A 23,600-nucleotide genomic window follows, 5' to 3' on the forward strand; every position below is an offset into this window, starting at 1 on the left:
CCATGCCTCTCACCGCCTCGTAAGTCTCGTCTGTGAACAGTGTCGTCATAGCCTCGGCGCGCTATCCTCGATCGGACTGGTGTCCTCTTGGATGAGGCCGCACACCAGGCGGAATCGTCGGCTTCGTGCTGGCGAGCCCCCTTCCGGCTGACACACCTGCTGGGCGATCAGTCACCAACTAATGATTCTCTACTAGTGATGTCTGCAAGATTATCTTTGCCATCATTCTGCCCCCTCTGGGAGTCTTCTTGGAGCGCGGATGTGGTGCTGATCTCCTGATCAACATTCTGCTGACCATTCTTGGTTACATTCCCGGAATCATTCACGCCCTGTATGTGATCAAAGTCCCATGCCGTCTTGTATCCAGTCGATCTCGGCGCTCTTCAACCCGAGTTCCCTGCTAACCCGTCGCTCAGTTACATTATCTTCAAATATTAACGTTGTCGATAACCCCACCGACTGCGACCATGTCCTCTCGTCGGTCACTCGTGCAACAGTTCGTGGCATGATGCAAAGGGGACAGTCTGCTCTGGCTCTGAGTTTGACCAGTCTGTTACTTCTACGTCACCTCGGGCCTGGCTGAGCGACAGCGTGTCGCGTGGTATTGCGGTCCCTCACCCACCTCGATTATTCTGCAGCCTCCTCTCGCCTACTTGGACGAGCGCCGGTCTCCATAATTTCTCTAATAGTGGCACTGTTCACCAACTTTGCCGATTACGATGCCTCTTTTCCTTCGTTTACGGTCATGCCGGATTGCGTCTTTCGAATTCCATGCGGGTTTTTTCTTGCCTTTTCAAATGATACCACCCCATATTGTATGACCGTCATGGGCTTGCGCTTTACCCGGATGGCAGTTAGCTTTTTACGATTGACGGAATGGCGATTGTTTGAAACGTTTTTCACTTATCCACTCAGATCTACTCATAGTGTACAATGAAAACCCCGCAAACGCGATAACCTGCTACAATGTAAACGTTTGCCAAGCTCTACTTAATCTTGATCCTTCGACTAAGTGGGACCGCTTAGCCTTACCATGACGGTTAGTGTCCCACGTCTCAGTCGCTAATCAACTCAACTAGGATAACAGACTTGCTCAACGTGACTGTGTTGACAAATGAGCATTTTCACAACCGCCAGACTGTGTCTTTTTTTTCATGTCTCTATTCGACCGTACGTATTCTGTAGCTGCCAGTGACGGAAACGCCACCGTAGCAGCCGAGTTTAGTCATGCAATCAGGCGAGCCAAGCCCTTAAAGGAGTCCGGAAATTGCACGCCGTCCGGAGCTTTGTCTGCCTCATATACCCACCTGTCGTCTCTCATTAGAGTCAAGACATCGACTTGGCAAATTCAGAGTGGGACTAAGGCCATTTCCCTGTCTATAAGCGGGTGGTTGTAATGCAAAGCTTGAGTGAACATGTTTTTTGGTGCACAAGTAGCGCCCGCGCTAGGTCTCGACCCCGGCGCGTACTGAAGGCGCTAACTCGACAGACATCCAATGAACGCCGCCAAACACGACGCAGATCCCTTGAGCCTCTTCCAAGGACTACGCAGTGCAACTCTGGTATTCGTCTACGATGTCATTCTGCTCGACACTGGCGCCTACCCAGGGCTGTTCGCCAGGATGTGTTTCAAAATCTGCACAACAGGGCTTGCACAGGTCGGCTAGGTCACTGCTGAGCGCCTGAAATGATGACTTGGCTTCGCGCCTACCGAAGACGAGCTCATTGATGGAGCGTGTTTAAACTGCAATGGATCCTGCCCACTTTGGGGTATTGATCTTTCTGGGTCTTCACCTCTTCTCTCCGGTCTCAAATCTTGAGCTGCTCTGCCGCCATCCGCTCAGTATCCCGCCGCCTTTTTTCGCGTCCGATCATGACAACCACAAGGGTCACATAACCTAGAGGGTAGTCAGTGCCGCTCGTCAATCTGCAACTGTGCGGCTAAAGATGAAGAATTTACCAAAAGAATACGACCCTTGACATTACCAATTCAGCCAGTCACCTGCAGTATGATCCGCCATTGGGGCCTCAGCATACTCATCGCGGCTCTCTCTTTCATTGCCATCGGTTCCGCCACAGACACAAGCGAACCGTCCGATGCTACTCTCTGGGGTGCCATACCGGATTGTGCCAAATTATGTGTTCAGAATTTTATCGAGGGCCAGTACAACACTGCGGAGTGTGCCTCGGGATCTGATATCAAATGTCTTTGCCGGAACAAGACACCGAGTGGACTCACCTTGGGAGAAGCGGCTCTGAGCTGTTTGTACGCATTATGTGCAGAGACAGACATCTCGCTCCAGGGGAGCAGAGTCTATCATGTGTGTAGTCCTGTGAGCGGTGCGGTCGTGGAAACACACTCTGTGATTATAGCTACGACGTTTGATCCTCCACAGTCGGCAACAACCATGTATCCTGCGACCACTGCAACCGGCCCATCAAGTACAAGCCCATCTTCATCCTCGTCCTTGAGCCAAACAAGTTCCTCATCAATTCTGTTTACTTCCTCCTTTTCTTCCCCCTCATCTACAGCGCCCACGGAAACCGTCTCTCAGACGACGAGATCAACTTCCACGAAAACCACAACGGCAAGCAGCGATACAAGTACACCTACAACCAGCATCGCTTCGGCTAGTTCTACCTCATCATCAGCAAGCTCAAGCGGTGCTACATCTCATGTCAGCTCTAGCACTGTGATTGGGGTATCTGTCGCATCTGGCGTTGCTGGTGCTTTTCTCATCGGAATCGCCGTCTTTCTATGCTGCAAACGATGGCGACAGAGGAGTCACGCCTCGGGATTCAATTCTGACCATGATGATTTCTTTGAAATCGGCGGCACAATGTCTGAACCTGCTGACTTCTCGCGGTCTCCTTCTCAACTTTCGCCCCGCGGGCCTCACAGTGGACCCCGCGGGTCGTTTCCTCTCGCACGCGGTCCTGGCAGTGACCAGATGTCCGAGCTACCTACAACACGGACACCAACCTGGCAGAATCCGACCATGGCGCCGACTGTGAGACTGCTTCCAACTGCTCCGGACTCAGAGAAGCCACTCGAAAGGGAACCTATCGGGGTCGCTGTGAGCTCTCGGGACGGTTGGGCAAACTCACCACGCAGTCTATCATCATCGCAGAACGTGCAAGCCGAATCATCTACGACTCCGGTGATGGGACTGCATCCGAAACCGTTAAAATGGAGTCTTCGACCCGACAGTGGCGGGACACTCTTTGAAGAAGACGAATATCAGCAGATCAGAGCACCTCAACCATTAAACATGCAGAGTACAGCCTGTGCTCGCCCACTACCAGGGCTGCCAGCCAATCCTCGCGCGTTCAAGAATAAAATACCACCTGATCATCATCACGGAGGATCGTCGCCGCCGCCGCCGCAACAGCAGCGTGCTCGTCCAGGACACCAAGGGCGATTTTCACCACAAAGCAGTCTTTCTAGTGATCGGGTTGTGGGTCCAAATATGTCCACGACAGCCTTCCGTTCATCCCCACCGTCGAATCCCAGTAGCTCGTCGAACAATGATTCAGGGTCTTCTTATCGTGGATCCGCGAGTATTCCAGTCGCACTCGCTCTGATGCAGGGACAGGAACAAAGGCAGGGGCAAAGGCAGGGCCACGGCTCGAGCGTACGGCCTATTCACCGACCTCGTCCGTCTCCTCGCAACTTTGATCCACGAAGAAGCCCAGCTTTGAGCGGCAAAGCCCCCGGAGGACCCAGACCGGCTGCCAGTCCGACCCAGGTTCCCAGTCACCCTCCTCAATCACCCAACAACGGGCTCGGCCTCTCTGCGCCGCCAGACCAACTGGTTCAGCCCCGAATTGTGTCCCGAGAAGAAATCAAGCATGTTGAGATCCGCAGCAGTCCACGTCTTCCTGGTGAAGTCGTGGCGCCTTACGGCCCAGATGACTTTTGGCCGGAGCGAGGCCGAAGCCGAGCCCCTGTCCCCCATACCATGAAAGCATTGCCCTATCCCTCAGAGATCGCCCCGGGGAAGGTCTTGTATCCGCAGAGTCCCCATAAAAGACCGCGAGATATACAGGCACAGCGACTGTCAGCTACCGGGCGGAGCCTGACACCTTCCAAGAGAGGGGACGATTTGATTCTCCGAGTTGAAGAGTAACCACCACTACTCTATTGCGGTGTTGCTTGCCACTTTGTTCTGCAATTCGAGGTGTTGGGAGGGGGCTTATTCATGCGAGAGCAGCGCCGTGGACCCCTGGGGTCTTTTGATCCCACGCACCCTTTTGGTTTCTTGTTTTTCTACTTCTTTGTACATTATTCCGGGGACTTCCATATCCCAATTCCAGGGGCCGCATGATACCATTTGGAGCGAGCCCATGACAACATTTTATGTATATAGACGTGGATTGATTAATATCAGCTCTTATTTTCTTTCTCCCCCCCCCCCCCCCCCCTCTTCTTTCTCTCTCTGCAGAAACTTTGAAAAGATGTATACCTATTTTTTTAACCACAGTAAGAGAGACAATCGCATCCAAGGGCGAAATCGATCAGCATGCATGATATCCAGTGTTCCATCCACTTGGTAGGTATGACATGCCCAACTGCCCCAGTTTAGACTATGAAATCACATCCGGTCTCAAAATCATGCGGAATATAGGAAAGCCCCCTCCCCTCCTCCCCCACTCTCCCCGATCGGCAGCAGTCACAGTCAAATGGCTTGTCATATGAGACTACCAAGTGGAACACTGGATCCGCCTCGAGTGGAGAGGCTGTTGCATCTGCCTCGGTCTCGGTACACCTACCTTTACATACATCAGTCCGCATTACCAACTCAGTGTTGCCTCCTCATCTGGACGAGGAAGAACGAAGAGAAAAACAACAACATTCAGCAAGCGAGCTTGAATGGACTCATCTGAAAAAAAAAAGAAAGAAAGAAACTTTGAAGTAATAATAAAGAAAAAAAAGGAAAGTAAAACGAGGGAGAGGAAGAAACGAGATTGAATCCACCCCCAACATGCAAACATCAAATAAGTTCGGGCTTGTCCCCCCATCAGTTCCAAGATCGTCCACTGGAGAGTTCGGCAAAGTTTCCTTTTGATTTTTGGAAGGGAGGGGGTTGAATATGGGGGGGCTTCTTTTCTTTTCTTTTCTTTTTTTTATTTTATTTTCAAAAAAGAGCAAAAGGGAAGATATGAGAGATCTGGAAAAAGAGAGAAAAAGGAAAGGTATTTTCAAAAGAGATGATTCTTGGCGTTGGGTGCGTGGAGAGAGGGGAAGAGAGAGGGGAAGAAACAGAGAAGGAATCGGATGCCCGTGCGACTGGAGATCAAAAATTGGTGGAGAGAGATTCTGGGCTGGAGGTTGGTAAGAAAGAGTGGATGAAATCACTCTTTTTTTTGTTTCGTTCCAAGAGGAGTCACTCTAGTTAGATATACTTCCACTTAGGAGGAGGGAACCACAGTAGCCTAGAAGGGGAGGCATGAGAGTATTTCCTTTTCGAGAACCTGCTTGTTCATTGCCTCGGATTATTATTGCTCAGCTACTGTCTCACTCCCAGCCCTTATCCAGCTTTCTCAACTTACACGACTGAAATTTGTCCAGAGGTTGCAACGCATAAACTTTGTAGATTACAATTCTGCCTCATATCTGCTCAAAGGCTGACCTATCGGGGCCATCCTAAGTACGCGAACAAGATGGATCCCCTCCTCCCGAGAGTACTAGCACCCAGAGTCACCATTCATGTAGAGAGGCTTGCTCACGGGGTACATGGCCCTTTCTCGATATTTGACAGTTTACAAACATGTGTTTTTTTTTCTTTCAATTTACCTAGCTAGAATAAGTAATACGAATTTGACATCTGGATTTAGACCTTGATGACGGGTTAGTGAATTTGGGCACTCACCATATTATTTGTTTAGGCATTTGACGCGTAGCAGGCTTGTATTCAATGGGACGGGAGATTTTTGCATTATTGAAACCGTGCCGTGCCCTGGAGGCTGGGAAGGTAATTCCATTCGATAGGAGGTGCTCGTGGGAGAGCTTTTGCAATATCATGATAAGATCGATATAGCAGATTAGGAGAGAGGATTTTCACAATTCTAAGCTATCTGCAAGATGACAACTCACCCTACGTGGTGATATAGCTCGTCTCAAATGATTTTCTTCAGACGCGAATTTATTACTTGTAACGAGAACAAACAGCAACAGGGGAAGTCAAACATGCAAAGGCGTGGCCTGATCGATGAGACCGTGCTTTCCGTGTTCCATCTCATCTGAGGTGTTTACTTCGCAGCGCAATACGTCCGGGCAGCGTGAATGGTCATTCCGAGCAAAGGAAAAATGTCAGAGTTCAGGAAAAAGGAGAGACCAGCTCGTAGCACGCATTGTGTCCGCAGCCTGCCGCGTTCTCCTCATTTTGCTGGCCGCATTAGTGGGATGGGAGACAGCGAAGTTAACTGCTTCAGAACCCTGTCAATTAACGCCTCCATCAGGGAAACATACTACTGAGAGTTTTTTTGTCGAAGGTCCATGAAGCGGCGATGGAGCGGACTGTACAGAAGAAGAAAGACATGCGGCGACGAATCTCGTGCAGCAAAGCGCTAGCCCCGAACGGGGCACAATCAAACTCTCTTGAGTTCACAATTCACTATCACCAGATGCTACTCCAGTAGGCAGTGAGTAGTCGATTGTCAGTTGGCACCGCGTCAGCTTACACCTTGTTGTAAAGATGACCTCCGTCGGTGTGTATTGTGAACTTGAGTACGGCTTCAGTGTTATCGACAATGGTGTGGCTTTGAAAAGGAAAAAAAAAGAGAGAGAGAGAGCGCGCGCGCGCGCAGAAACGGGCGATTACAACTACCACTACAGAACACCGAATTTCTGAACAGCCAAGGCTCCTCCATCTATTCTTGAACAAGATGTAACCAGATCTCCTCCATCGTTAGGCCTGGACAGGCACCTATTTTTCTTTTACTCAATGATCTTCGCGGGGCGGGAGCTGGACAGGATCCCCTCTAGTCCCCCAACCGTCGTCATCGTGCAAGTTTGGTTTAAACCGCCCTTCGTTCCACGAACGAGCAAGCGTGCTAGTCATTAGTTGATTCGAGTGAAAGTGATGATAGCCCCAGTGGGGGAAAACAGAACCAAAAACAGATAATTTCGATGACAGCCGCGAGGGAGGGTGATCGATCTGGTGCTGGACCCAGTGGTTGGGGAATTTAGCTTGCGGGTTTTCTCGTGGCTCGGACAGGATCAGATATGACATGGATGGGCAGACCCTATTACACAATGTGGATTTTTTGTTGCTTTTTGCGCTGTCCGGTATCCATGCTCATCAAACGGTTTGAATCTGAATGCACGGTGACCGCATTTGCAGGTGCAGGGAATGCGCTCTAGCGGTGGACTGGGGACAGTCCAGTGGGGTTTTTGGTGGAGACGGAGGTGGAGGGGTAGAAGAAGCTCAGCACATCTTTTGCCTCTCTGGTGGTCTTCTGTGAAGTAATTCCTCGGAAGGGTTCGGCAGAACAATTAAAAAAAAAAAGGAGACTCTTGAGATGGGATCCTTGAATCAAGAAGAATGACTTCGTGGATTGTACTGTTCCTGGCATGTGGATCCTCCCTGATGATCCATGTGTCTAGAACAATTTGCGCGATTTACCACTGTAGTGATGTAGAGCATTGAATAGGAAGTAGCGGTATTAGGTAGTATGAGGTTACTACAAGGTCAATAGGGAGGTTCATGGAAGATGAAAGTATGTAGTCCGTGGCTCAGTGCCTGTAGTAGTAGTAGTAGTAGTAGTAGTCTGTTGGATCATGTCATTTTGTCTATAGGAATATGCCATGTAGTCTAGTCTGCAGCTACTAATATTGGCACCGCCGTTCCTCGTCGGTTCACGAATTCATATGGGGGTGGATGAACTGACATGTCGTATCAGTCAAGGGAGAGGAGCTGCCTCCTTTGAATGATATCAGTGCAATTAAGGTACCACACTGGAACGCATCTCTCCCTGGCTTGATGCCATCTGGATATCAGTGTGCGTGTTTCCTCGGTCGGATGGCTGCAGTGGTGGCTGCAGGTGGCTGGCCCGCTTTGGGACACGGTTGGCCACGTTCAACGATGATTTGATGATTATGGACAGCCCGAGGATGCCTGTTTTGAGGGCATGTATGTCTGTGTGTGGCCGGTTTTGACTGTGCGGGATATTCTTACCGTCGTACTTGTTGCTTCTCATCATCCTCGGTTGACGGGAGGGGGGAAAGAGATCCAAGATAGACGACGGTACTGGTCGTCGTAGAGTATAGTCGTATCTCAAACGCCCATTGCGCGACGCCACATACCACTAAGAGGTCTTGGCGGTGTGCCTCGCACGAGTCATTACGGAGAGGCTGCTTATCGGCCCGCAGCGGGCATTGAGGTCGGACTCTTTGACTTCTGGGGTCTCGGACTGTACTTGTCTGCACATTGCATGGAAGCCATGAAGCCAACTATCCTGTCCAAACAGGATGCATGGAGGGGGGAGTTTGACATCTGACGATTTGCGAGCACGATCCGTGCGGGTCACAGAGACCGAAAGTTCAAGGGAGGGGAACGTCAGGGCCCCTCATCCAAAGGCACACCAGTTGACTGGCGGTTCTTGATTCGATCAGTCTTGGGGGCGGCCGGCAGAATCATAATCGAAATTTTTGAAACTGACTTTTGCGCGAGCGCAGACCAATTCCATTCTTGGCAGCGACTACCCATCCCCTTGGTTCAGGGGAGACTGACGGGGGGGGGGGGGGGAGATGCTTCAGCCTACTGTACGTGGTCCAAGGTACATTGATGACTTTGACGACTGGACCCAGTTGGTCGTACTGGGTACTTACCGGTGGATGATAAGAAAAGAGTAGTAGACCAGATAGAGGAAAGCTGGGTGTTGTCCCTTCACTCGACCATGTTTGTTGAGGTTGGTGACGCTCACTCTCGTTCTAGCCCTGCCCTCTCGAGGGTACTGATTCTACAAACCTGCCGTGCACCAATAACCAAGTACCGAGTCTCAACCTGTCTGGCGCTGTGGGTGATGACTGTTCACAGTGGAGACTTAGAGGAGTCTATCGTCAAATGTTTGAGAAGAACCCCGAGTACACATCCAGTAGAAAAAAAAAGAAATTAAAAACTCAAAGGAACGACCAATCACTTTGAGTGGACGACTACAATACGACTATGCAGTGATGCACAAGTGCGAATCGCTCTGTTCCACCAGGAAGGAAGGATTGACGTCATGCCGCTCGATGCATCCCCGCGGTGATGCGCACTTTCAGCACGTGAAAGAGCGATGATTCGACCTCGTCCACAGCCAACGACGTACGGCCCCCGTTTCTTCTCCGTCCGTTACCCTTTTGATCTTCGGAAATGGCTGATGGCTGATGGCTGACGGAGCGACGGAGCGACGGTGCGGCTAGGCAGGGGAGAAGGCAGGGCTTGGTCGATCGAATCGGCGCTGCGGGAATATGATCCTCCCTTTTCTTTTTCTTTTTTCCTCTTCTGTTCGAGCGGGCTGAGAGCGGCACACACCAGGTCCGCTGGGACTCACCCTTCCCGCACTGAAGCGGACAAGGAGGGGCAGGACAGAATTAGGCGAGCCGAAGGCGCTTGATGGCTCTGTCCCAGCGTCAACTCGATGCCGAGTGAACGCCACACCGAGATGCTGTGCTGAGATGCCGACCGCCCTTGCAACAAGGAATTCTTCACAAGGCATAAAGATCCTCTTTCGTGGAGCAAATCCGTTGGCGACCCCCAAAAGAAAACATCAAACAAAAAAAGATGGAAAGAAAGCGCCGTGGACGATACAGTTCCTTGGCGACTCATAACTCACGAGTACGGACTGAAGAGTAGTAGTCACCAATGTATTGGCCCCCTCTTCCCCTTCGGGACGGTGATTTCCACAATGCTTCATCCCTCGGCCAGGGACGGAGTCTATCGCAAGGGTCCATGTCATCATCGGCAGACTCAACCTCCCAAAAGTTGACCGACTCGTTGATGACCAGTCTCGAGGACAGGACAGACGACAGCCTCCCAAGATGAGTGTCCACAGCCCACAGCCCCTTCGGCGAAGACCACTGCAGCCCCTCGCCGCGACGTCAACGGTCCACTCACACTCGGTAGACGAAAGCCGGATGACTCCACTCCGCCCAATCTCGGAACGCTTGTGCAAGTATTGTTTCCTCGGTGGTCTGCGACTGTGGTGACTTGACAGAGTTGGTCTCGTCCACTGGCACTCTGCATCAATCAACGCCAACAGATAGACTCGTGGGTAATGGGTCATCGCGCCCAGGGCACGGCACGGTGGAGCCTCCTCCGATGCAGACGTCGAATTACGAAGGACACTCCCAAATGAGGATCGATCGAGCGTCACACCCGTGGAAAACACTTAGATAACCGGAATGATGACGAGGGATTTCTGTACCAAAATGAACCTTCCCCCCAAAAAAAGAATTATTCGGAAATTTCGGAATAATCGCACCAGAAGACAGAAGGAGCATCGAACCGCCCAAACGAGGTAAAAGTGGGCCCCGCCTTGGATTGGAATCCGAGCGCGCTGCCAGAACAAGTGTATCCATTGATGAAATTCAACGGAGCCTCCAGCGATGTCAACACGGCGAGGATGTTATATTAATGGCCTCATTGCCCCCTCTCCCCACACTTCTGTTTGATCATTCTTAATTCTACAATTCAAGACGAGCCCACCGATTAATCCACATTTCCCCCTCATCTGGTCTCTTTCGATTCCATTCTTGAATCACAACATCTCGTGAAAGATCCAAGTTTGTGTACTTCGACAGTGCCCCATCGATATCCACTTGTGATTCCCCTTGTCCAAGATCTCTTACCATTGTGGAAGATTTGAGAGATACAAATACTCTTCCCCATCTTTCTTGCAAATATCCCTTTGGCATTTTGCATCGAACGCTGTCCTTGTTCACATTCTCCTCTCCTCCTCTTTCACAATGGCCACCACCGAAGGTTTCGCGACCCAAAAGGTCAACCGTCTCTCCAGTATGGATGCGGAGCGCGCCGATCTCTATGGCGGTCCCAGCGTGTCCATGCCTCCCAAGCACTTGATGGCGTCCCCCTTGGACAAGGTCCCCACCATCGACTCAGACTCAGACAGGAGTCAGTCGGAAGAGGATGTTCTTTCCTCAGAGGATGAGCAGGCGTTAGCGACTCCCATGACTTTGCCTCAAATGACCGTGAGCGACGATTTTGCCTTGGCCTTTGACATTGACGGTGTCTTGATCCGTGGTGGTGAAGCTATCCCTGAAGCTGTGGAGGCGATCAAGTATATCAACGGTGACAACCCTTATGGCGTGCAAGTGTATGTTTCCATTTCCGTTTCTTCTCTCCAGATGTGGCTCGCGATATGTCAGGGACGTAATATGCTGACCGGTTGTGTTCTCCCAGGCCCTACATCTTCCTCACCAACGGTGGTGGTAAGACTGAAAAGGAGCGTTGCCAGGACTTGAGCCGTCAGCTCAACTATGAAGTCTGCCCCGGACAGTTCATCTGTGGCCACACGCCCATGCGGGAGATGGCCGAGCGCTACGAGACTGTCCTGGTCGTCGGCGGTGAAGGCGAGAAGTGCCGCATTGTTGCCGAGGAATATGGCTTCCGCAACGTCATCACCCCCGGAGACATCATCAAGACGAGACAGGACACCACCCCCTTCCGTAAGCTGACCGAGGAGGAGTACAACAACTCGCGCGAGTTGGATCTCAACAAGGTCCGTATCGAAGCCATCTTCGTCTTCGCCGACAGCCGCGACTGGGCCGGTGACCAGCAGATCATTCTGGACTGCCTGATGTCGGTCGATGGGCAATTGGGCACACGCTCCGCCACCTTTGACCAAGGCCCTCCCATCTACTTCTCGCACAACGATGTGGTCTGGTCAACTTCCCACGAGCACTCTCGCATTGGCATGGGTGCTCTGCGTGCTTCGCTCGAGGCGCTCTACCAGGCGGTGACTGGCAAGGAATTGAAGACCGTTGCCTTCGGCAAGCCCCAGATGGGAACGTTCCAATTTGCTACCCGCCTCCTGGGTCAGTGGCGCAAGGACTCTCACGGCATCGCCCACCCGCCCTCTACCGTCTACTTTGTGGGTGACACTCCCGAGTCCGACATCCGGGGCACCAACGAGTTCATCGAGATTGCCGAGAATGAATGGTACTCGATTCTGGTCAGCACCGGCGTCTGGCAGCAGGGCACCATCCCGCGCTTCCCTCCCAAGAAGATTGTGGGCAACATCCTTGACGCGGTCAAGTTCGCCGTCGAGCGTGAGCAGCAAAAGATTCACTCCAAGAAGAACTCGGCTCTGCTGGGTCAGACTGATCAGCCCATCAACCTTTAAGTTGAAGGTTTTCAAACAGAAAGAAAAAAAAACAGAAATTTCATCCGCTCGGTGATTCTTTTGGGTCGATGAAATTTTGAAACCCTCTCCCTTTCTTCTTTTCTTGTGTGTCAACTGGTTGGCGCCTTCTTTTTTCTCTTTCTACTACCTCCCTCTGATTCCCTTATTGTTTTATTGTTCTTTCGCCTTAACCCTCAACGAGATCCTAGATCAGGCGATCTGTTTCTTCAACCACTTTTATGCCCTACTTGATCCCCCTTATCATGACCACACCCTGATGACTTGCGCGCATTCCATCTTCCTGCTTTCTCGGACCTTTTGGACCTTTTGCAAATAAGGCGTCTGGCTACTCTTTGGAATGCAATGATCGCGCATCGATTGGAGCAACTATGGAGTTAGATTTTGATTATTTTATAAATATGATGACTTTCCAATATTCTCTCTCTCTCCAAACCCTAGGAAGTTCTAATTTCCGTCTCGGAATCTTTCCCCGCTCTTTTCTACTTGCAAAGCTATCCACTCGTTCACCAATAGAGCAGCACCTGTCTCTTCTCCCCCCACCTTTTCATTTTTACAAAGGACCTATCATCGTACCTCCCACCCGCACACGGGTCGTCCAAACAAATCTCACTGAAACAAACACAAGAAAAAAACAAAGGAGGAAAAGAAAGAAAGAAAAAGAAAAAAGCAAAACCGGACAAAGCCCGAAAACCCTCCGCCATACTTACCCCAATTGCAAAAAAAAAAAAAGGGATTTACGCCCGCCATCCAACCTGACTACTAGTAGATCCAAGAATCTCCCCATCCCGCCTCCACGAAAATGAAAAAAACAGTCTGATCCGGTGTACCTAGGGTACAGGAACAGGTACTTGCCCACCTGCTGCCGCCCTGTGGAGGGGGTGAGATGGATGTCATCATCCAGTTATACGAAAGTGTACTTGGGGCTAGCGCAGTATCTTACTACTGTAGTCCGTGCGTACTAGACCTACAGTGGAACTAGTCCTCTGCGAACACGCTCCTATCTCGATTAGTAGAGTCTGATTATCCACATGCAGGTAAAATTCCTTGGCTGTTCCCCCACTTCTCCGCAGCAAACTTACTCAAGTACTAAGATGGGAGCCTGCTAGAGTATCCAGTATGCGGCGGGGTCAGTAAGAGTACCTATGGATGGGAGGCACGACTGCGCCCCCTCTCCCCCGGCCGCCCCGGGGGTTTACCCCGCGTGTACCTTGTCCAATTGAGAGAGTGGGGAGTGTCCACCTACCGGACTTGGGAAGGAAGCAGGCGAGGAATTTGTTTCCGTAGGGGTTAGTAGGAGTAGGAGTAGGAGGCACTACAGTCTAAGGGTAAGGAACGTGAGTGGCTTTTAGGTTCCATCAATTTCTTGTTGGAAGAGTCCAGTCGGAGAGTGAGGAGTGTGGGTGCTTCGGAAGCGTGGTCCGTTACGATAGGGTTGGAATATTGAGGGGGAGGGGGGGGTTTCTCTGGGAGGTGAATGTGTTATTAGATGCTGAATATTAAATTTCGGATTGGTATGTGTAGGTGTATATGAGTTGAGGTACAGCATGTACATGTATTCATACATGTTGTAAGCAGGGACAAACGGGAAGGATTACTATAACCTGCTCATCTGGTGCGCAGATTATTTGTATCATTTCAATCTCAGTTACGGCTGAAACGGCCCCTCCTTCTCCAGGCAGGTAGGTATATACTACTATAGTAAGTTCAGGAACTAAGGACGGGGAAAGAGCTGGGGATGGATACCGAATGAGGTACCATGCAGCACGTATATGGCGGGGGAGCTGCAATAATACTGTGTGTACTGTGTAGTGCCTAGAAAGACATGTACATGTGAATCTGTGAGAGGAAACCTTTGAGTTTCGAGTCTCAGTCCAAGCGCTCGGTACTATTCGCTCGCATAAGGTACAATGATACAATTTGCGAGTGCGGTTGAAGTCGGAACTTTTGGGAACTTTGGAGAGCCAAGTGTGAGATTGATGGAGTACCAATTTGGTAGGTAACTAGGTACTAACCAATCAGTACCTAAGACACAAGTGTACTACTGTAGTAGTTTGACCCGGTCTTGTCTATTGTGATTAGTAGTTGATCGATAGTCTGGGTCCAGTATAGTACTGGTTCTCGAAGTAATCGTGGAGGAGACGAATCAGGACAAAGGCTAGCTGAGGGACCAAGACTTGAATAGGACACTACTGTGTGGAGTGTGGAGTGCGGAGTGTGGAGAGAAACACGGGAACCGGTATCGTGGATTCTTACCTACAGACTTATTGAGGGGACGATGGAGACCAAAAATCCAAAAGGAGCCAAGTGCGCACGCGAAAGAACACGAGGTGGTCGAATTAAGGTTGACATCTCTCGGTGCCGTTTGGTGCGTCAAGTTGCCAACATGGACACCGGTCAGTATAGGATGTACACACCGGGATGTACATGGTGAAAGGTTCGCCATTGGCAGGATAATAAAAATCAGTGGGTATTTTTGTGTATTTTCGGAGCACAGTGGTCCAGTTCAACCAAAAAAAAAAGCAGATGGACTTTTCCTAAACTGGCGGGAATTTGCAAGCTGGAATCGTCTGCCTCGGTGCTGGGGGCTGTACTGTACATTGGACAGTATGGTCAGGCACATGGAGAAATGCACGTGCGGCTTTGGAGCCGAAGGCTTCCACCTGGATGGAGTGATTCCGTTGGTAAAATGGCATCCACTTAGTAGATACGCCTGGAGAACATGCTGTAGCGCTGTACCAACCCAGCGTTATTGGGAAATCACATACTCCAATGACTACCTCGGTCAATTCTATTTCACTTGCAAAGTAAGACAGTCTCAAGTACCTGTGGTTGAATCATAGAACACATATTTTTCCATGCCGAGTGACTGCTGGTGTGAACCGAAGTTGAAAGAAAACTATACTACTAGAATTATTCTAGTAGGTTGATCTACATCCAGCACACGAGATCATGGCTGGGCCAAGTAAAAAAGAATCGCTGCCTGACAATTTGGGCTACAAAAAATGAAACCACCTTCTATCCACTCAGCGGGAGATTCGGATGAACTTCAAGTGCAAGAAGTGGTGAGTCATCCTGCCCAGCGAGACCGAGAGCTGTGACAGTCACTCGAACGCAGGCTATAAGGTTTTGGTGTGAAAACGAAACACAGATAATCTGTGATACAAACGAGTCTCTTCACGTGAGAGCGATTTCCAATGGTACAGTGAACTTCATCTTGTCCCCTCTTCCCGACCATCCGGTATCCTTTATCTTCAGCCCCATGCTCATTTGGAGGGGAGGGGTTTCCAGGCGACAACATCAGAAACAGAGGCAGTATATCTTCAGGATGCATCACTGAGGACATTGACCACAGAAATTCTCTCGCATCAGCCCGTCTCGTCACTGGCCGAAAATGAAAAGAGCATGATCAAGGGTCCTATTGACCCAGACATGTCGGTGGTCACAATGCGCCAAACGATTCTCTATCCCCAAGGGGGAGGTCAGCCCAGCGACACCGGCTCTCTGGCCCTGGTGGACCAAGAGCCCAGCTTCACCGTCTCCACGGTACGCAAATCATCCAGTGGCCGAATCCTCCACTTTGGAAAGTCCACCACGCAGTCAGATCAACTGTTCCAAAAGGGACAGCGAGTCATCCAGCGAGTCGACGACGCAAAGCGTGATTATCACTCTCGCCTGCATACAGGAGGTCATGTCGTCGGTCTGGCGATGCAGCTTCTGTTTCCGGAGTTGAAAAAAGTCAAGGCCAATCACTTCCCCAAGGAAGCGTGCATGGAATATGAGGGGCTGCTTTACAGCGAGCAGAAGCCTGTCATTCAGGCCAAAGTCGATGAGTTGGTTTCGCAGGATTTGCCGATTTTGATCTCCTGGGTTGAAGATGGTTCGGATTTGGAGGGCCGGGGCGCAAGGAGGGACGGTCCCGTTCGTGTTGCGAGCATCGGTGGACTGGATAGGAATCCTTGCGGTGGAACTCATGTGCCTTCTACAAAACAGGTTGGCCCTATCACGATTCGCAAGATCAGTCGGCAAAAGGGGGTGAGCCGGGTTTCCTATGAGGTGCCCCTAGAGATGTGAATCTTGTTGCTCCCATGGGAGACGTCTCAACCAAACCAAGATCAAAATGACCATTTGAGGACGATTATATTCGGTTGTGTACAGGAAGTTCTATTTCGACCAAATTCCCACGCTTGCTTTCTAGACAATGATTCACGCTCAGGCCACGAAGGGCAATCCCAGACGCCGGATACAAGTAAATCAAATCAAAACAACGCCAAGGGGCTGAACAAACGATACAACCCGCAGTCCAGGACTACAATTCCAGACCTGTGATCAAAGTTCAAATTCATGATCGAGCCAATGCTTCATGACCATCTTGCCTTCGTTGAACCCCTCTTTGCGCATTCTGACAATAATCGCTGCGTGACTGTGTCGGTGATTATGAATGTAGACGCAATACTTTCGGAATCCGACGGCATCGAGTGAATCAATAATATCAAATTGATCTTCTTTCAGTGCCAGTGTCGGTGTTTGCTCGAGAAGGTGCCTCGCTTCATGCGAGTCCCCGTGAGCCATTTCGTCAAGTGCGGAGATGGAAGTCGGGGCGTCTTGATCATTGCTTTGGCATTTCTGCTTCTCGCTTGTGGACTCGGACCGCTCGTCTTCCTCTCCACTGGAAAGGTAGGATGGCTCTTGGCGAGCGCCCACATTCTCATAGGCCTCTTCCATCACATGCTGAACGTTCTGCATAACCAAGGGTACTTTGTACCTTCCGAAGCGCAGACCATTTTTGCCTTCCGAATGCAGTCGAATCCGCCGTTGGCTGCGGATGGTTTGCACCGCGGCATTGGCGAAAAAGATCGTAATGGCAGGTGGTACCACCAAGACAACGAGGACCCAGAGAGGAACTCGATAGGCGTGCTTCTTGACCTCTTTCCAGAGTTGTGATGACCCCGCTGCATCCGACCTTTTTGGCGAATCGGGCAGCAGATAATCGTCCAGGTCGACTATCACATCGTCGTAGCCCTTGACGTACTTGATATTAACCTTCTCGGGATCTTCAAACGGATTGGTCTTGGAGATGGCCGACGTATAAAACACCACCGTTCTATCGTTGACAATATTCGCATAAACGGACCGGGTTCGGAATCGCTTCAGGCCTTGAATGAAAATGCTTGAGGGATCCGCCAACACGCTCAACAGAGGTCGACCCGTATCCCGAAAAGTATCGACCATGAACATCTGTTGACCGGACCTTGAAACAGTCTTTGATCCCAATGTGTTGTATATCCCGCCCAACGTCCCCTTGAGCGGCGTCCTGGCGCCCACGTGGGGAGTCGCAAAGGTGGTGAAGTTGACCGGCTCCACCTTGTCCAGCCACCCTGAGGCATGCAACAAGCCGATTGCATATCGAGACACCAGCCCCCCGAAAGAATAACCGACAATGCTTAATTTCTTGATCGTGAACCCCTTTTGGTCCAGTTGGTCCAGGGTCTCTTCGATCTCGTGCGCTAGGCGCTCGCCCCCAACCTCGACACCGTCATAGGTCCAGTGTCCGCTATTGCTTTGGGCGCAATGCACATAAACACTGTCTTCGTCATAGCGCTCTTTGATCGCAGCCGCGACGTAATCTAGGTGTGATGCATTTCCCCAAAGCCTAGACTCGGCAAGTATTAGTTCTGTGGTCTGGCCCAGGCGGGACTCTGGCGTCATCGGTCAAGACTCCACTGTTGGTGAACAGGAGAGAGAACTCACCCGTGAACTAAGACGCAGAGATGGTCTGCTTTCGATGATGTGGTGGACATATCGCTGCTTGCGATGAATCAGTTTTGATTTTTCTTTGCTTCTCTTTCTACGGGGCAGTAAAGAGCGGCAATGACTCCTTAACAAGCGTTCAACTGAGGTGATGACCTCTTTCAACAGAAGCACTGCCCTTCGGAGATAAGCCTTGGATCCGCCGGGCTGATTGATGGCCCGGCTCCCGATAAGCCCGCCGATAGACTTTCTGGCCGATCGAGGGCCTGACGATCCAGGCTGAAAAGTCTCGGAGCCTTTTGGGCAAGGAATACCTGTTGGAGTCATCAGTAAAGCTGACATTGAGAGAATCCAAAAGGTCGCATCAACGATTCTTGTGGACAGAGAGACGGCGGAATGGGACTTCCAGAACTACGTGCTTGAGATTCTTGATAAGCTGAAGGATGGCTTTGTTCGAGAGGAGGACGATGAAGATTATCGTGAAGTGCGAAGCATTTTGAAGGAGAAAAGAGGGCGCAATTGTCTAGTAGTCTCATTATATGGAAGCTACTTTCGAAATATGCTTTGACGGCGGCTCATACAGCTCTAGTTTGCCTGACTCGATCGAGAAGCCACCACTGGGCGTACATTTTTGGTGAGACACATTCTGGTAGGTATGAAAACCAGTCATCTTCCTCACAAGGGCTGAGGCAGTTTGTGCACCGCACACATTCATAATAGTCAGGGTAGAAACCGCTATATTCCCAGTCAAGTATCCCAGAAACCATGTACTCGTTATTGTCGGCCAACCCAACCATAATATTGTCCGGCCTGATATTTCCATGTGTGAAAACGATGCGAGGGCCCGAATGGTTTGTAAGCGATGGTGATAGTCGACGGAGAAACTCCACGAACACGTTGCCGCCTGGATGCGAGCTCGAGAACAAGAATATCTCAAAATCTTCGAGACTTGTGATAGGCGTCTTGCTCACTCGAACATGTCTCCTGAGATCTCTACAGCCTTCACCTGCGACTCCTCCCAGAGGAGTCCCTTCTGTAAAGGGAAGCGTTCTCAAATCTGCCAGTATTGTGTTGAGTTAGTTGCTCAGGGAGGTTTTTTGACAAGAGTCGAGTGTGTGTCAGACTTCCCCAAGCGGCGTAGATCCCATATAACTCAATAATATCAAAGAAATCCCACTCATACGCACTAAGCCGAGAGGTTTTGGTGCTAGAATATTTGGCATATAACGGTCAAGATATTGTAAAGCGGTATATTCAGTGTAATTCTCCATGTTGCGAACCGCTTTGACAACGACTTTTGCTAAGCATTTAAACACCCCTTTTTGTCGAGCAAAGGGGGCTTTTCAAAGAATTTCACTGCTCTTGAGAGCTTCGAACAGCCTTTGAGAGAGTCCGACCGGCAACCCTACCGCAGTTTGTGACACCGGCTCGATTAACTTTGCAACCGCATTCGAAAGAGGAAACACAATTTCAACCGGGTCCGATAGGCAAAGGGATCGTCGGATGTCTTCATCAGCCTTGACAAGACCCGGTGGATTATATTCAGTTTGCTCTGGCAGATGATGATGCGAGTTATGCCAATGAGGAGAGACTGCATTGCGGTATTGCGGTGCTTACTCGGGGAGCTTTCAATTGGTTTTCTTATTTCCATCAGAGGTTGCAGATATTCCGAGGGGAATTGCTCGGCCAGGTTGATCTCCGGATCTTTCATGACTGCGGCTTGTAGCTTTTTCAATATATGGGCATTGAACCTCGCGGCTCTGGACTCGCTGGCAGGTTGAGCGCCCTCTAAGTCGGATGCCCCTTTTTTCTGCCATCTTCCAAGACAGCAATTTGAAGTTTCACGATTAAGAAACAGAATATAATTCGGAACGGATAATAATCTAGGATGAGTGAGAAATAGGAGGGTGCTTCATTAGTTGTTGCTGTGGCCTCTGGCGCAGGACTAGTCAGCCAACTTGAATGAAATCGCTGCTTTGTCACTCGTCAACACGGTATATCACGCGTTCTGAACTCGATTTGTCAAGGGAAACAAATGACCACAGAGACCACATGGCGATTGTGGCGCCCGCCAAAACATACAGAGACATCCTACAACAGCGACATGGAATTTAGACTTTTTAGTTTTTAAGCCCTCCTAGGAACGAGTCAGACTTGGCAAAAACATTTATGATTACGAAGATCAGTCGCCAAGTATGAATTTGTCACTATATGGGATTTGTCTCGTTGACAGACCTCCATTTCAGCAGCATCGCAATATTTTGCCTACATTTTTCACGTTCATGATTCTGGCCAGTCAAGGCTTTGGGTAGTGCGTGTAGGTGATCAAACGGGCAGTAGTCAGGTCACGGAACTACTATACTAGGAGCGAAATGCTGACTCTCCCGTCTCAGCAAGTTCGGAACCTAAGGATTCAGGCACCCATCCCGTTTCTTAAGGCCGCAGAGGGTGCCGCTATCAAACTCAGGGGTGCTCACAGTCCCCTTGAAATCGTGGGCTGATTAGGTTTGCCATGTTTGCTGCCTTTGACTCCACTCAAAGCAGCGAGATCCACTTTTGTTGATCGACATCTCTTTGTGCCTTCGACCATCCTCGAGAATCTCGCGGGCAGACAACACCTCACCTTCATCAACACAAACAACCACCAACCCGCTCATACATGAGTGACTGTATTTCCTCGAATCTTCCTCCAAGAGCTATTACGCATGATCGATTTGGGTAAAGCTGCTGGGATCAGCATTACAACTTTCATCTGCATCTTTACCACTGCATGGAGAGCGCCTCGACGTGGGGCCCACCTGTTTGAGCAACTGAGCTAATTATCTGTTGTTGTGGAACTGCTGTTCCAGATTGTTGACTCTCATTCTCGGCCTGGTTATTAGCGTGATGCTCAACAGACGCCGTTGCAGAGCCCAGAATTGGTGAATCTCTTACTTTTTGTCTGGCGCCTCAGCGACTTGCCCACCATGTTCACGACTCTTGGCCTCTTCGCGGGGGTGGCGTGCCCCCAGGGAGATGGCTGCTCTCTATTAAATTGCTTGTTCTCACACGCAAGTCGTCTCACGGGCGCAAGGAATAGCTCTTCCGTCACAATGGCAGTGTCACAACCAGCCGAAGCTCATCCCCGGAAGAAGCTCAAAACCTCAGAGACAACCAATTTAGCCGTTTCGCCGAGCTCACTGCCACCGCCTCAAAAAGTACCAGTCCGTGCAAGTGCGGCAATTCAGAGCTCAACTCAAAAGCCAAGTCGCCATAGCACTTTGCAAAAGCCTTCTCCTGCTCAAAGAGCTTCAGCTCTGTCGCCACACCCGACTGCACAAGCTCCGAGCGTCAAAGATACTGACAGCAAGCTTGCTTCTCAGCCAAAGTCGTCCCAGCTTCCACCTCGAAAGGCACCGAAGGAAAGCCTCAACCCACGGATGCTTCCCAAAGCCCCAGCTTCTCATGCCAGCCGTACTGCCATTCTGAAGAAACTGCATTCTGTCATTGTTTCCAATAATGAGAAGCTGTTTCGGAGCAAAAGCCACCCTAACGAGTCATTAATTCTCACGCCTGACGAATTGATCACGATGGCGTTGGACGATGAAGAATCTACGGCTAAGAGCAACCCAGATCTTTATTCTAATGTGATCAAACTTCGAATAGTGAAGCTGTCGAAGATGAGCGAAGATGACTGGGCCAAGGAGGTAATGAATCATCTGAACGCACGGTACTACCACGTTCCCACATCAAAGTCGCCTTCGGATCAGCCCAAGACAATAGAGACGGGCCTCACTGTTAAACAAGAAATCGCACTTGTTGTGCACATGATCACTCCACTGGATGGCCTAGAGGAGCACGGCTATGTCACCAAGGCTCCAACACATGCAGAGATAGAGGCTGCCAAACAAGGTGTCGCTGACTCGAAAGGATGGGAGAAGTGTGACCGCTGTGCGAGCCGTTTCCAGGTGTTTCCGGGTCGTCGTGAAGATGGTACTTTGACCACGGGCGGGCAGTGTGTTTATCACCCAAATCGGCCCATCGTTCCACCTCGCAAGAGGACCGACAATTACACCGGATCTTCGGATCCGTACTTTCCTTGTTGTGGCGAGTCCATCGGTGCTTCGGTCGGCTGCACCAAAGCTGCTCATCACGTCTTCAAGATCTCGGAACCCAAACGCCTCGCTTCTATCCTCCAGTTTGAGACAACTCCTCCACAGCCGGGCAAGGGACCCCTGAACCCGGTATGCTTCGACTGCGAGATGGGTTATACCACCCAGGGTCTCGAGCTCATCCGCCTCACGGCTGTTAGTTGGCCTGAAGGCCATGGGCTTCTCGACGTCCTGGTCCGCCCTATAGGTGAGATCCTGGACCTCAACTCGCGGTTCTCGGGGGTTTTCCCCGAGCATTTCGTCACCGCGGTCCCCTACGGCACACAACCTGTCTCTCCGGCTGTTGATGGGGCTTCTGAGAGGAAGGAACTGGGGCAAACGCCGATGCAAGTGGTAGATTCACCTGCTGCAGCGCGTTCCCTTTTGTTTGCATTACTTCAGCCTGAGACTCCGCTCATCGGCCACGCCATTGAGAACGACCTGAATGTTTGCCGGATCATTCACCCCACAATCATCGACACGGTCATTCTATACCCCGCGCCGAGAGGTGGTCTGCCCAATCGCATGGGCCTGAGAACACTTGCTCGAAGATACCTCTCTCGCGACATCCAGACGGGAGGTGACAAGGGTCACGATTCCAAGGAAGACGCCATCGCGACGGGAGACTTGGTACGGCGTTTGATCGGAGACTCGTGGAAGAGTCACAAACAATTCGGGTGGCGATTTGAGGGGGACCGCTTGATAGCTCCGCCGGACAAAGACAAGTATTCGCGGAGCAAACAAGGAATCTGTAACATCAAGGCGGGAACCTAGGTCGCAAAGCCAAGCAAGGTAGATGGACGCCCGTCACTTGTCAATGAGGAGTATTAGACATCCATAGAAGACAAGATTCTAGGAGATATCACTGGAGATGACGGATGCGATTAAAGGAGCCCAGTTTTGAAACCACGCAATTACACTACCCGGCCGTCAGCCAAAAAAAAATATGAGCGAGGCCCGCTTGGACAAGATGAGAAAGTAAGAAGAGCCGGCCAGAGGCGTGGGCGTGGGTCTAGGCCCAAATCCGGCTCGAAGTAATAAACGTCATGTTCTTCTTGCTTAAGCATAAACAGTTTACTGGGAAATTGAGACTGAAAAGGTCGTATATCATGCAGCGTTTCGCATAGTCGAATCTCATTTATGTACTCGAAGGAGATTGCGAAGCAGAGCGACAGGGTATAAACTTTTTTTGGTTCATAGGCTACAATCAAGTAGTCTAGTCTATTCCCACGCATCACTCAACGACAGAACGTCGCGATCCTCACAATATGATTCGGCGGTAATCCAACCAACTCAACATGCGAATGAAACCCCATATTCGTTCGATCGATCAAAGCGTAGCAGGTCGAA

General features: G+C 50.5%; 6 protein-coding genes across 6 annotated transcripts; 5 read left to right on the top strand and 1 right to left on the bottom strand.

Moving 5' to 3' along the window:
- Positions 1-2: 2 nt before the first annotated feature.
- On the top strand, positions 3-438 carry POX_b03094 (Plasma membrane proteolipid 3; the record flags this gene model as incomplete). Its single annotated transcript, XM_050111998.1, has 3 exons — positions 3-19; positions 197-331; positions 417-438. 3 exons carry the CDS (start codon positions 3-5, stop codon positions 436-438), a joined length of 174 nt encoding a protein of 57 aa, XP_049972344.1.
- A 1,571-nt stretch (positions 439-2,009) lies between these two features.
- On the top strand, positions 2,010-4,130 carry POX_b03095 (uncharacterized protein; the record flags this gene model as incomplete). The annotated part of the gene is made up of 3 exons (XM_050111999.1): positions 2,010-2,262; positions 2,397-2,634; positions 2,684-4,130. The coding sequence occupies 3 exons, from the start codon at positions 2,010-2,012 to the stop codon at positions 4,128-4,130; spliced, it is 1,938 nt and encodes a 645-aa protein (XP_049972345.1).
- A 6,824-nt stretch (positions 4,131-10,954) lies between these two features.
- Positions 10,955-12,351, top strand: POX_b03096 (uncharacterized protein; the record flags this gene model as incomplete). Its single annotated transcript, XM_050112000.1, has 2 exons — positions 10,955-11,322; positions 11,409-12,351. 2 exons carry the CDS (start codon positions 10,955-10,957, stop codon positions 12,349-12,351), a joined length of 1,311 nt encoding a protein of 436 aa, XP_049972346.1.
- A 3,060-nt stretch (positions 12,352-15,411) lies between these two features.
- POX_b03097 (uncharacterized protein) lies at positions 15,412-16,443 on the top strand (the record flags this gene model as incomplete). The annotated part of the gene is made up of 2 exons (XM_050112001.1): positions 15,412-15,434; positions 15,576-16,443. 2 exons carry the CDS (start codon positions 15,412-15,414, stop codon positions 16,441-16,443), a joined length of 891 nt encoding a protein of 296 aa, XP_049972347.1.
- A 255-nt stretch (positions 16,444-16,698) lies between these two features.
- POX_b03098 (uncharacterized protein) lies at positions 16,699-18,078 on the bottom strand (the record flags this gene model as incomplete). Its single annotated transcript, XM_050112002.1, has 1 exon — positions 16,699-18,078. The coding sequence occupies one exon, from the start codon at positions 18,076-18,078 to the stop codon at positions 16,699-16,701; it is 1,380 nt and encodes a 459-aa protein (XP_049972348.1).
- Positions 18,079-21,212: 3,134 nt separating this feature from the next.
- POX_b03099 (RNA exonuclease 3) lies at positions 21,213-23,024 on the top strand (the record flags this gene model as incomplete). Its single annotated transcript, XM_050112003.1, has 1 exon — positions 21,213-23,024. One exon carries the CDS (start codon positions 21,213-21,215, stop codon positions 23,022-23,024), a length of 1,812 nt encoding a protein of 603 aa, XP_049972349.1.
- Positions 23,025-23,600: the final 576 nt, after the last annotated feature.

This window comes from Penicillium oxalicum, chromosome II (genome assembly GCF_001723175.1).
Source record: "Penicillium oxalicum strain HP7-1 chromosome II, whole genome shotgun sequence".
Taxonomy (NCBI): domain Eukaryota; kingdom Fungi; phylum Ascomycota; class Eurotiomycetes; order Eurotiales; family Aspergillaceae; genus Penicillium; species Penicillium oxalicum.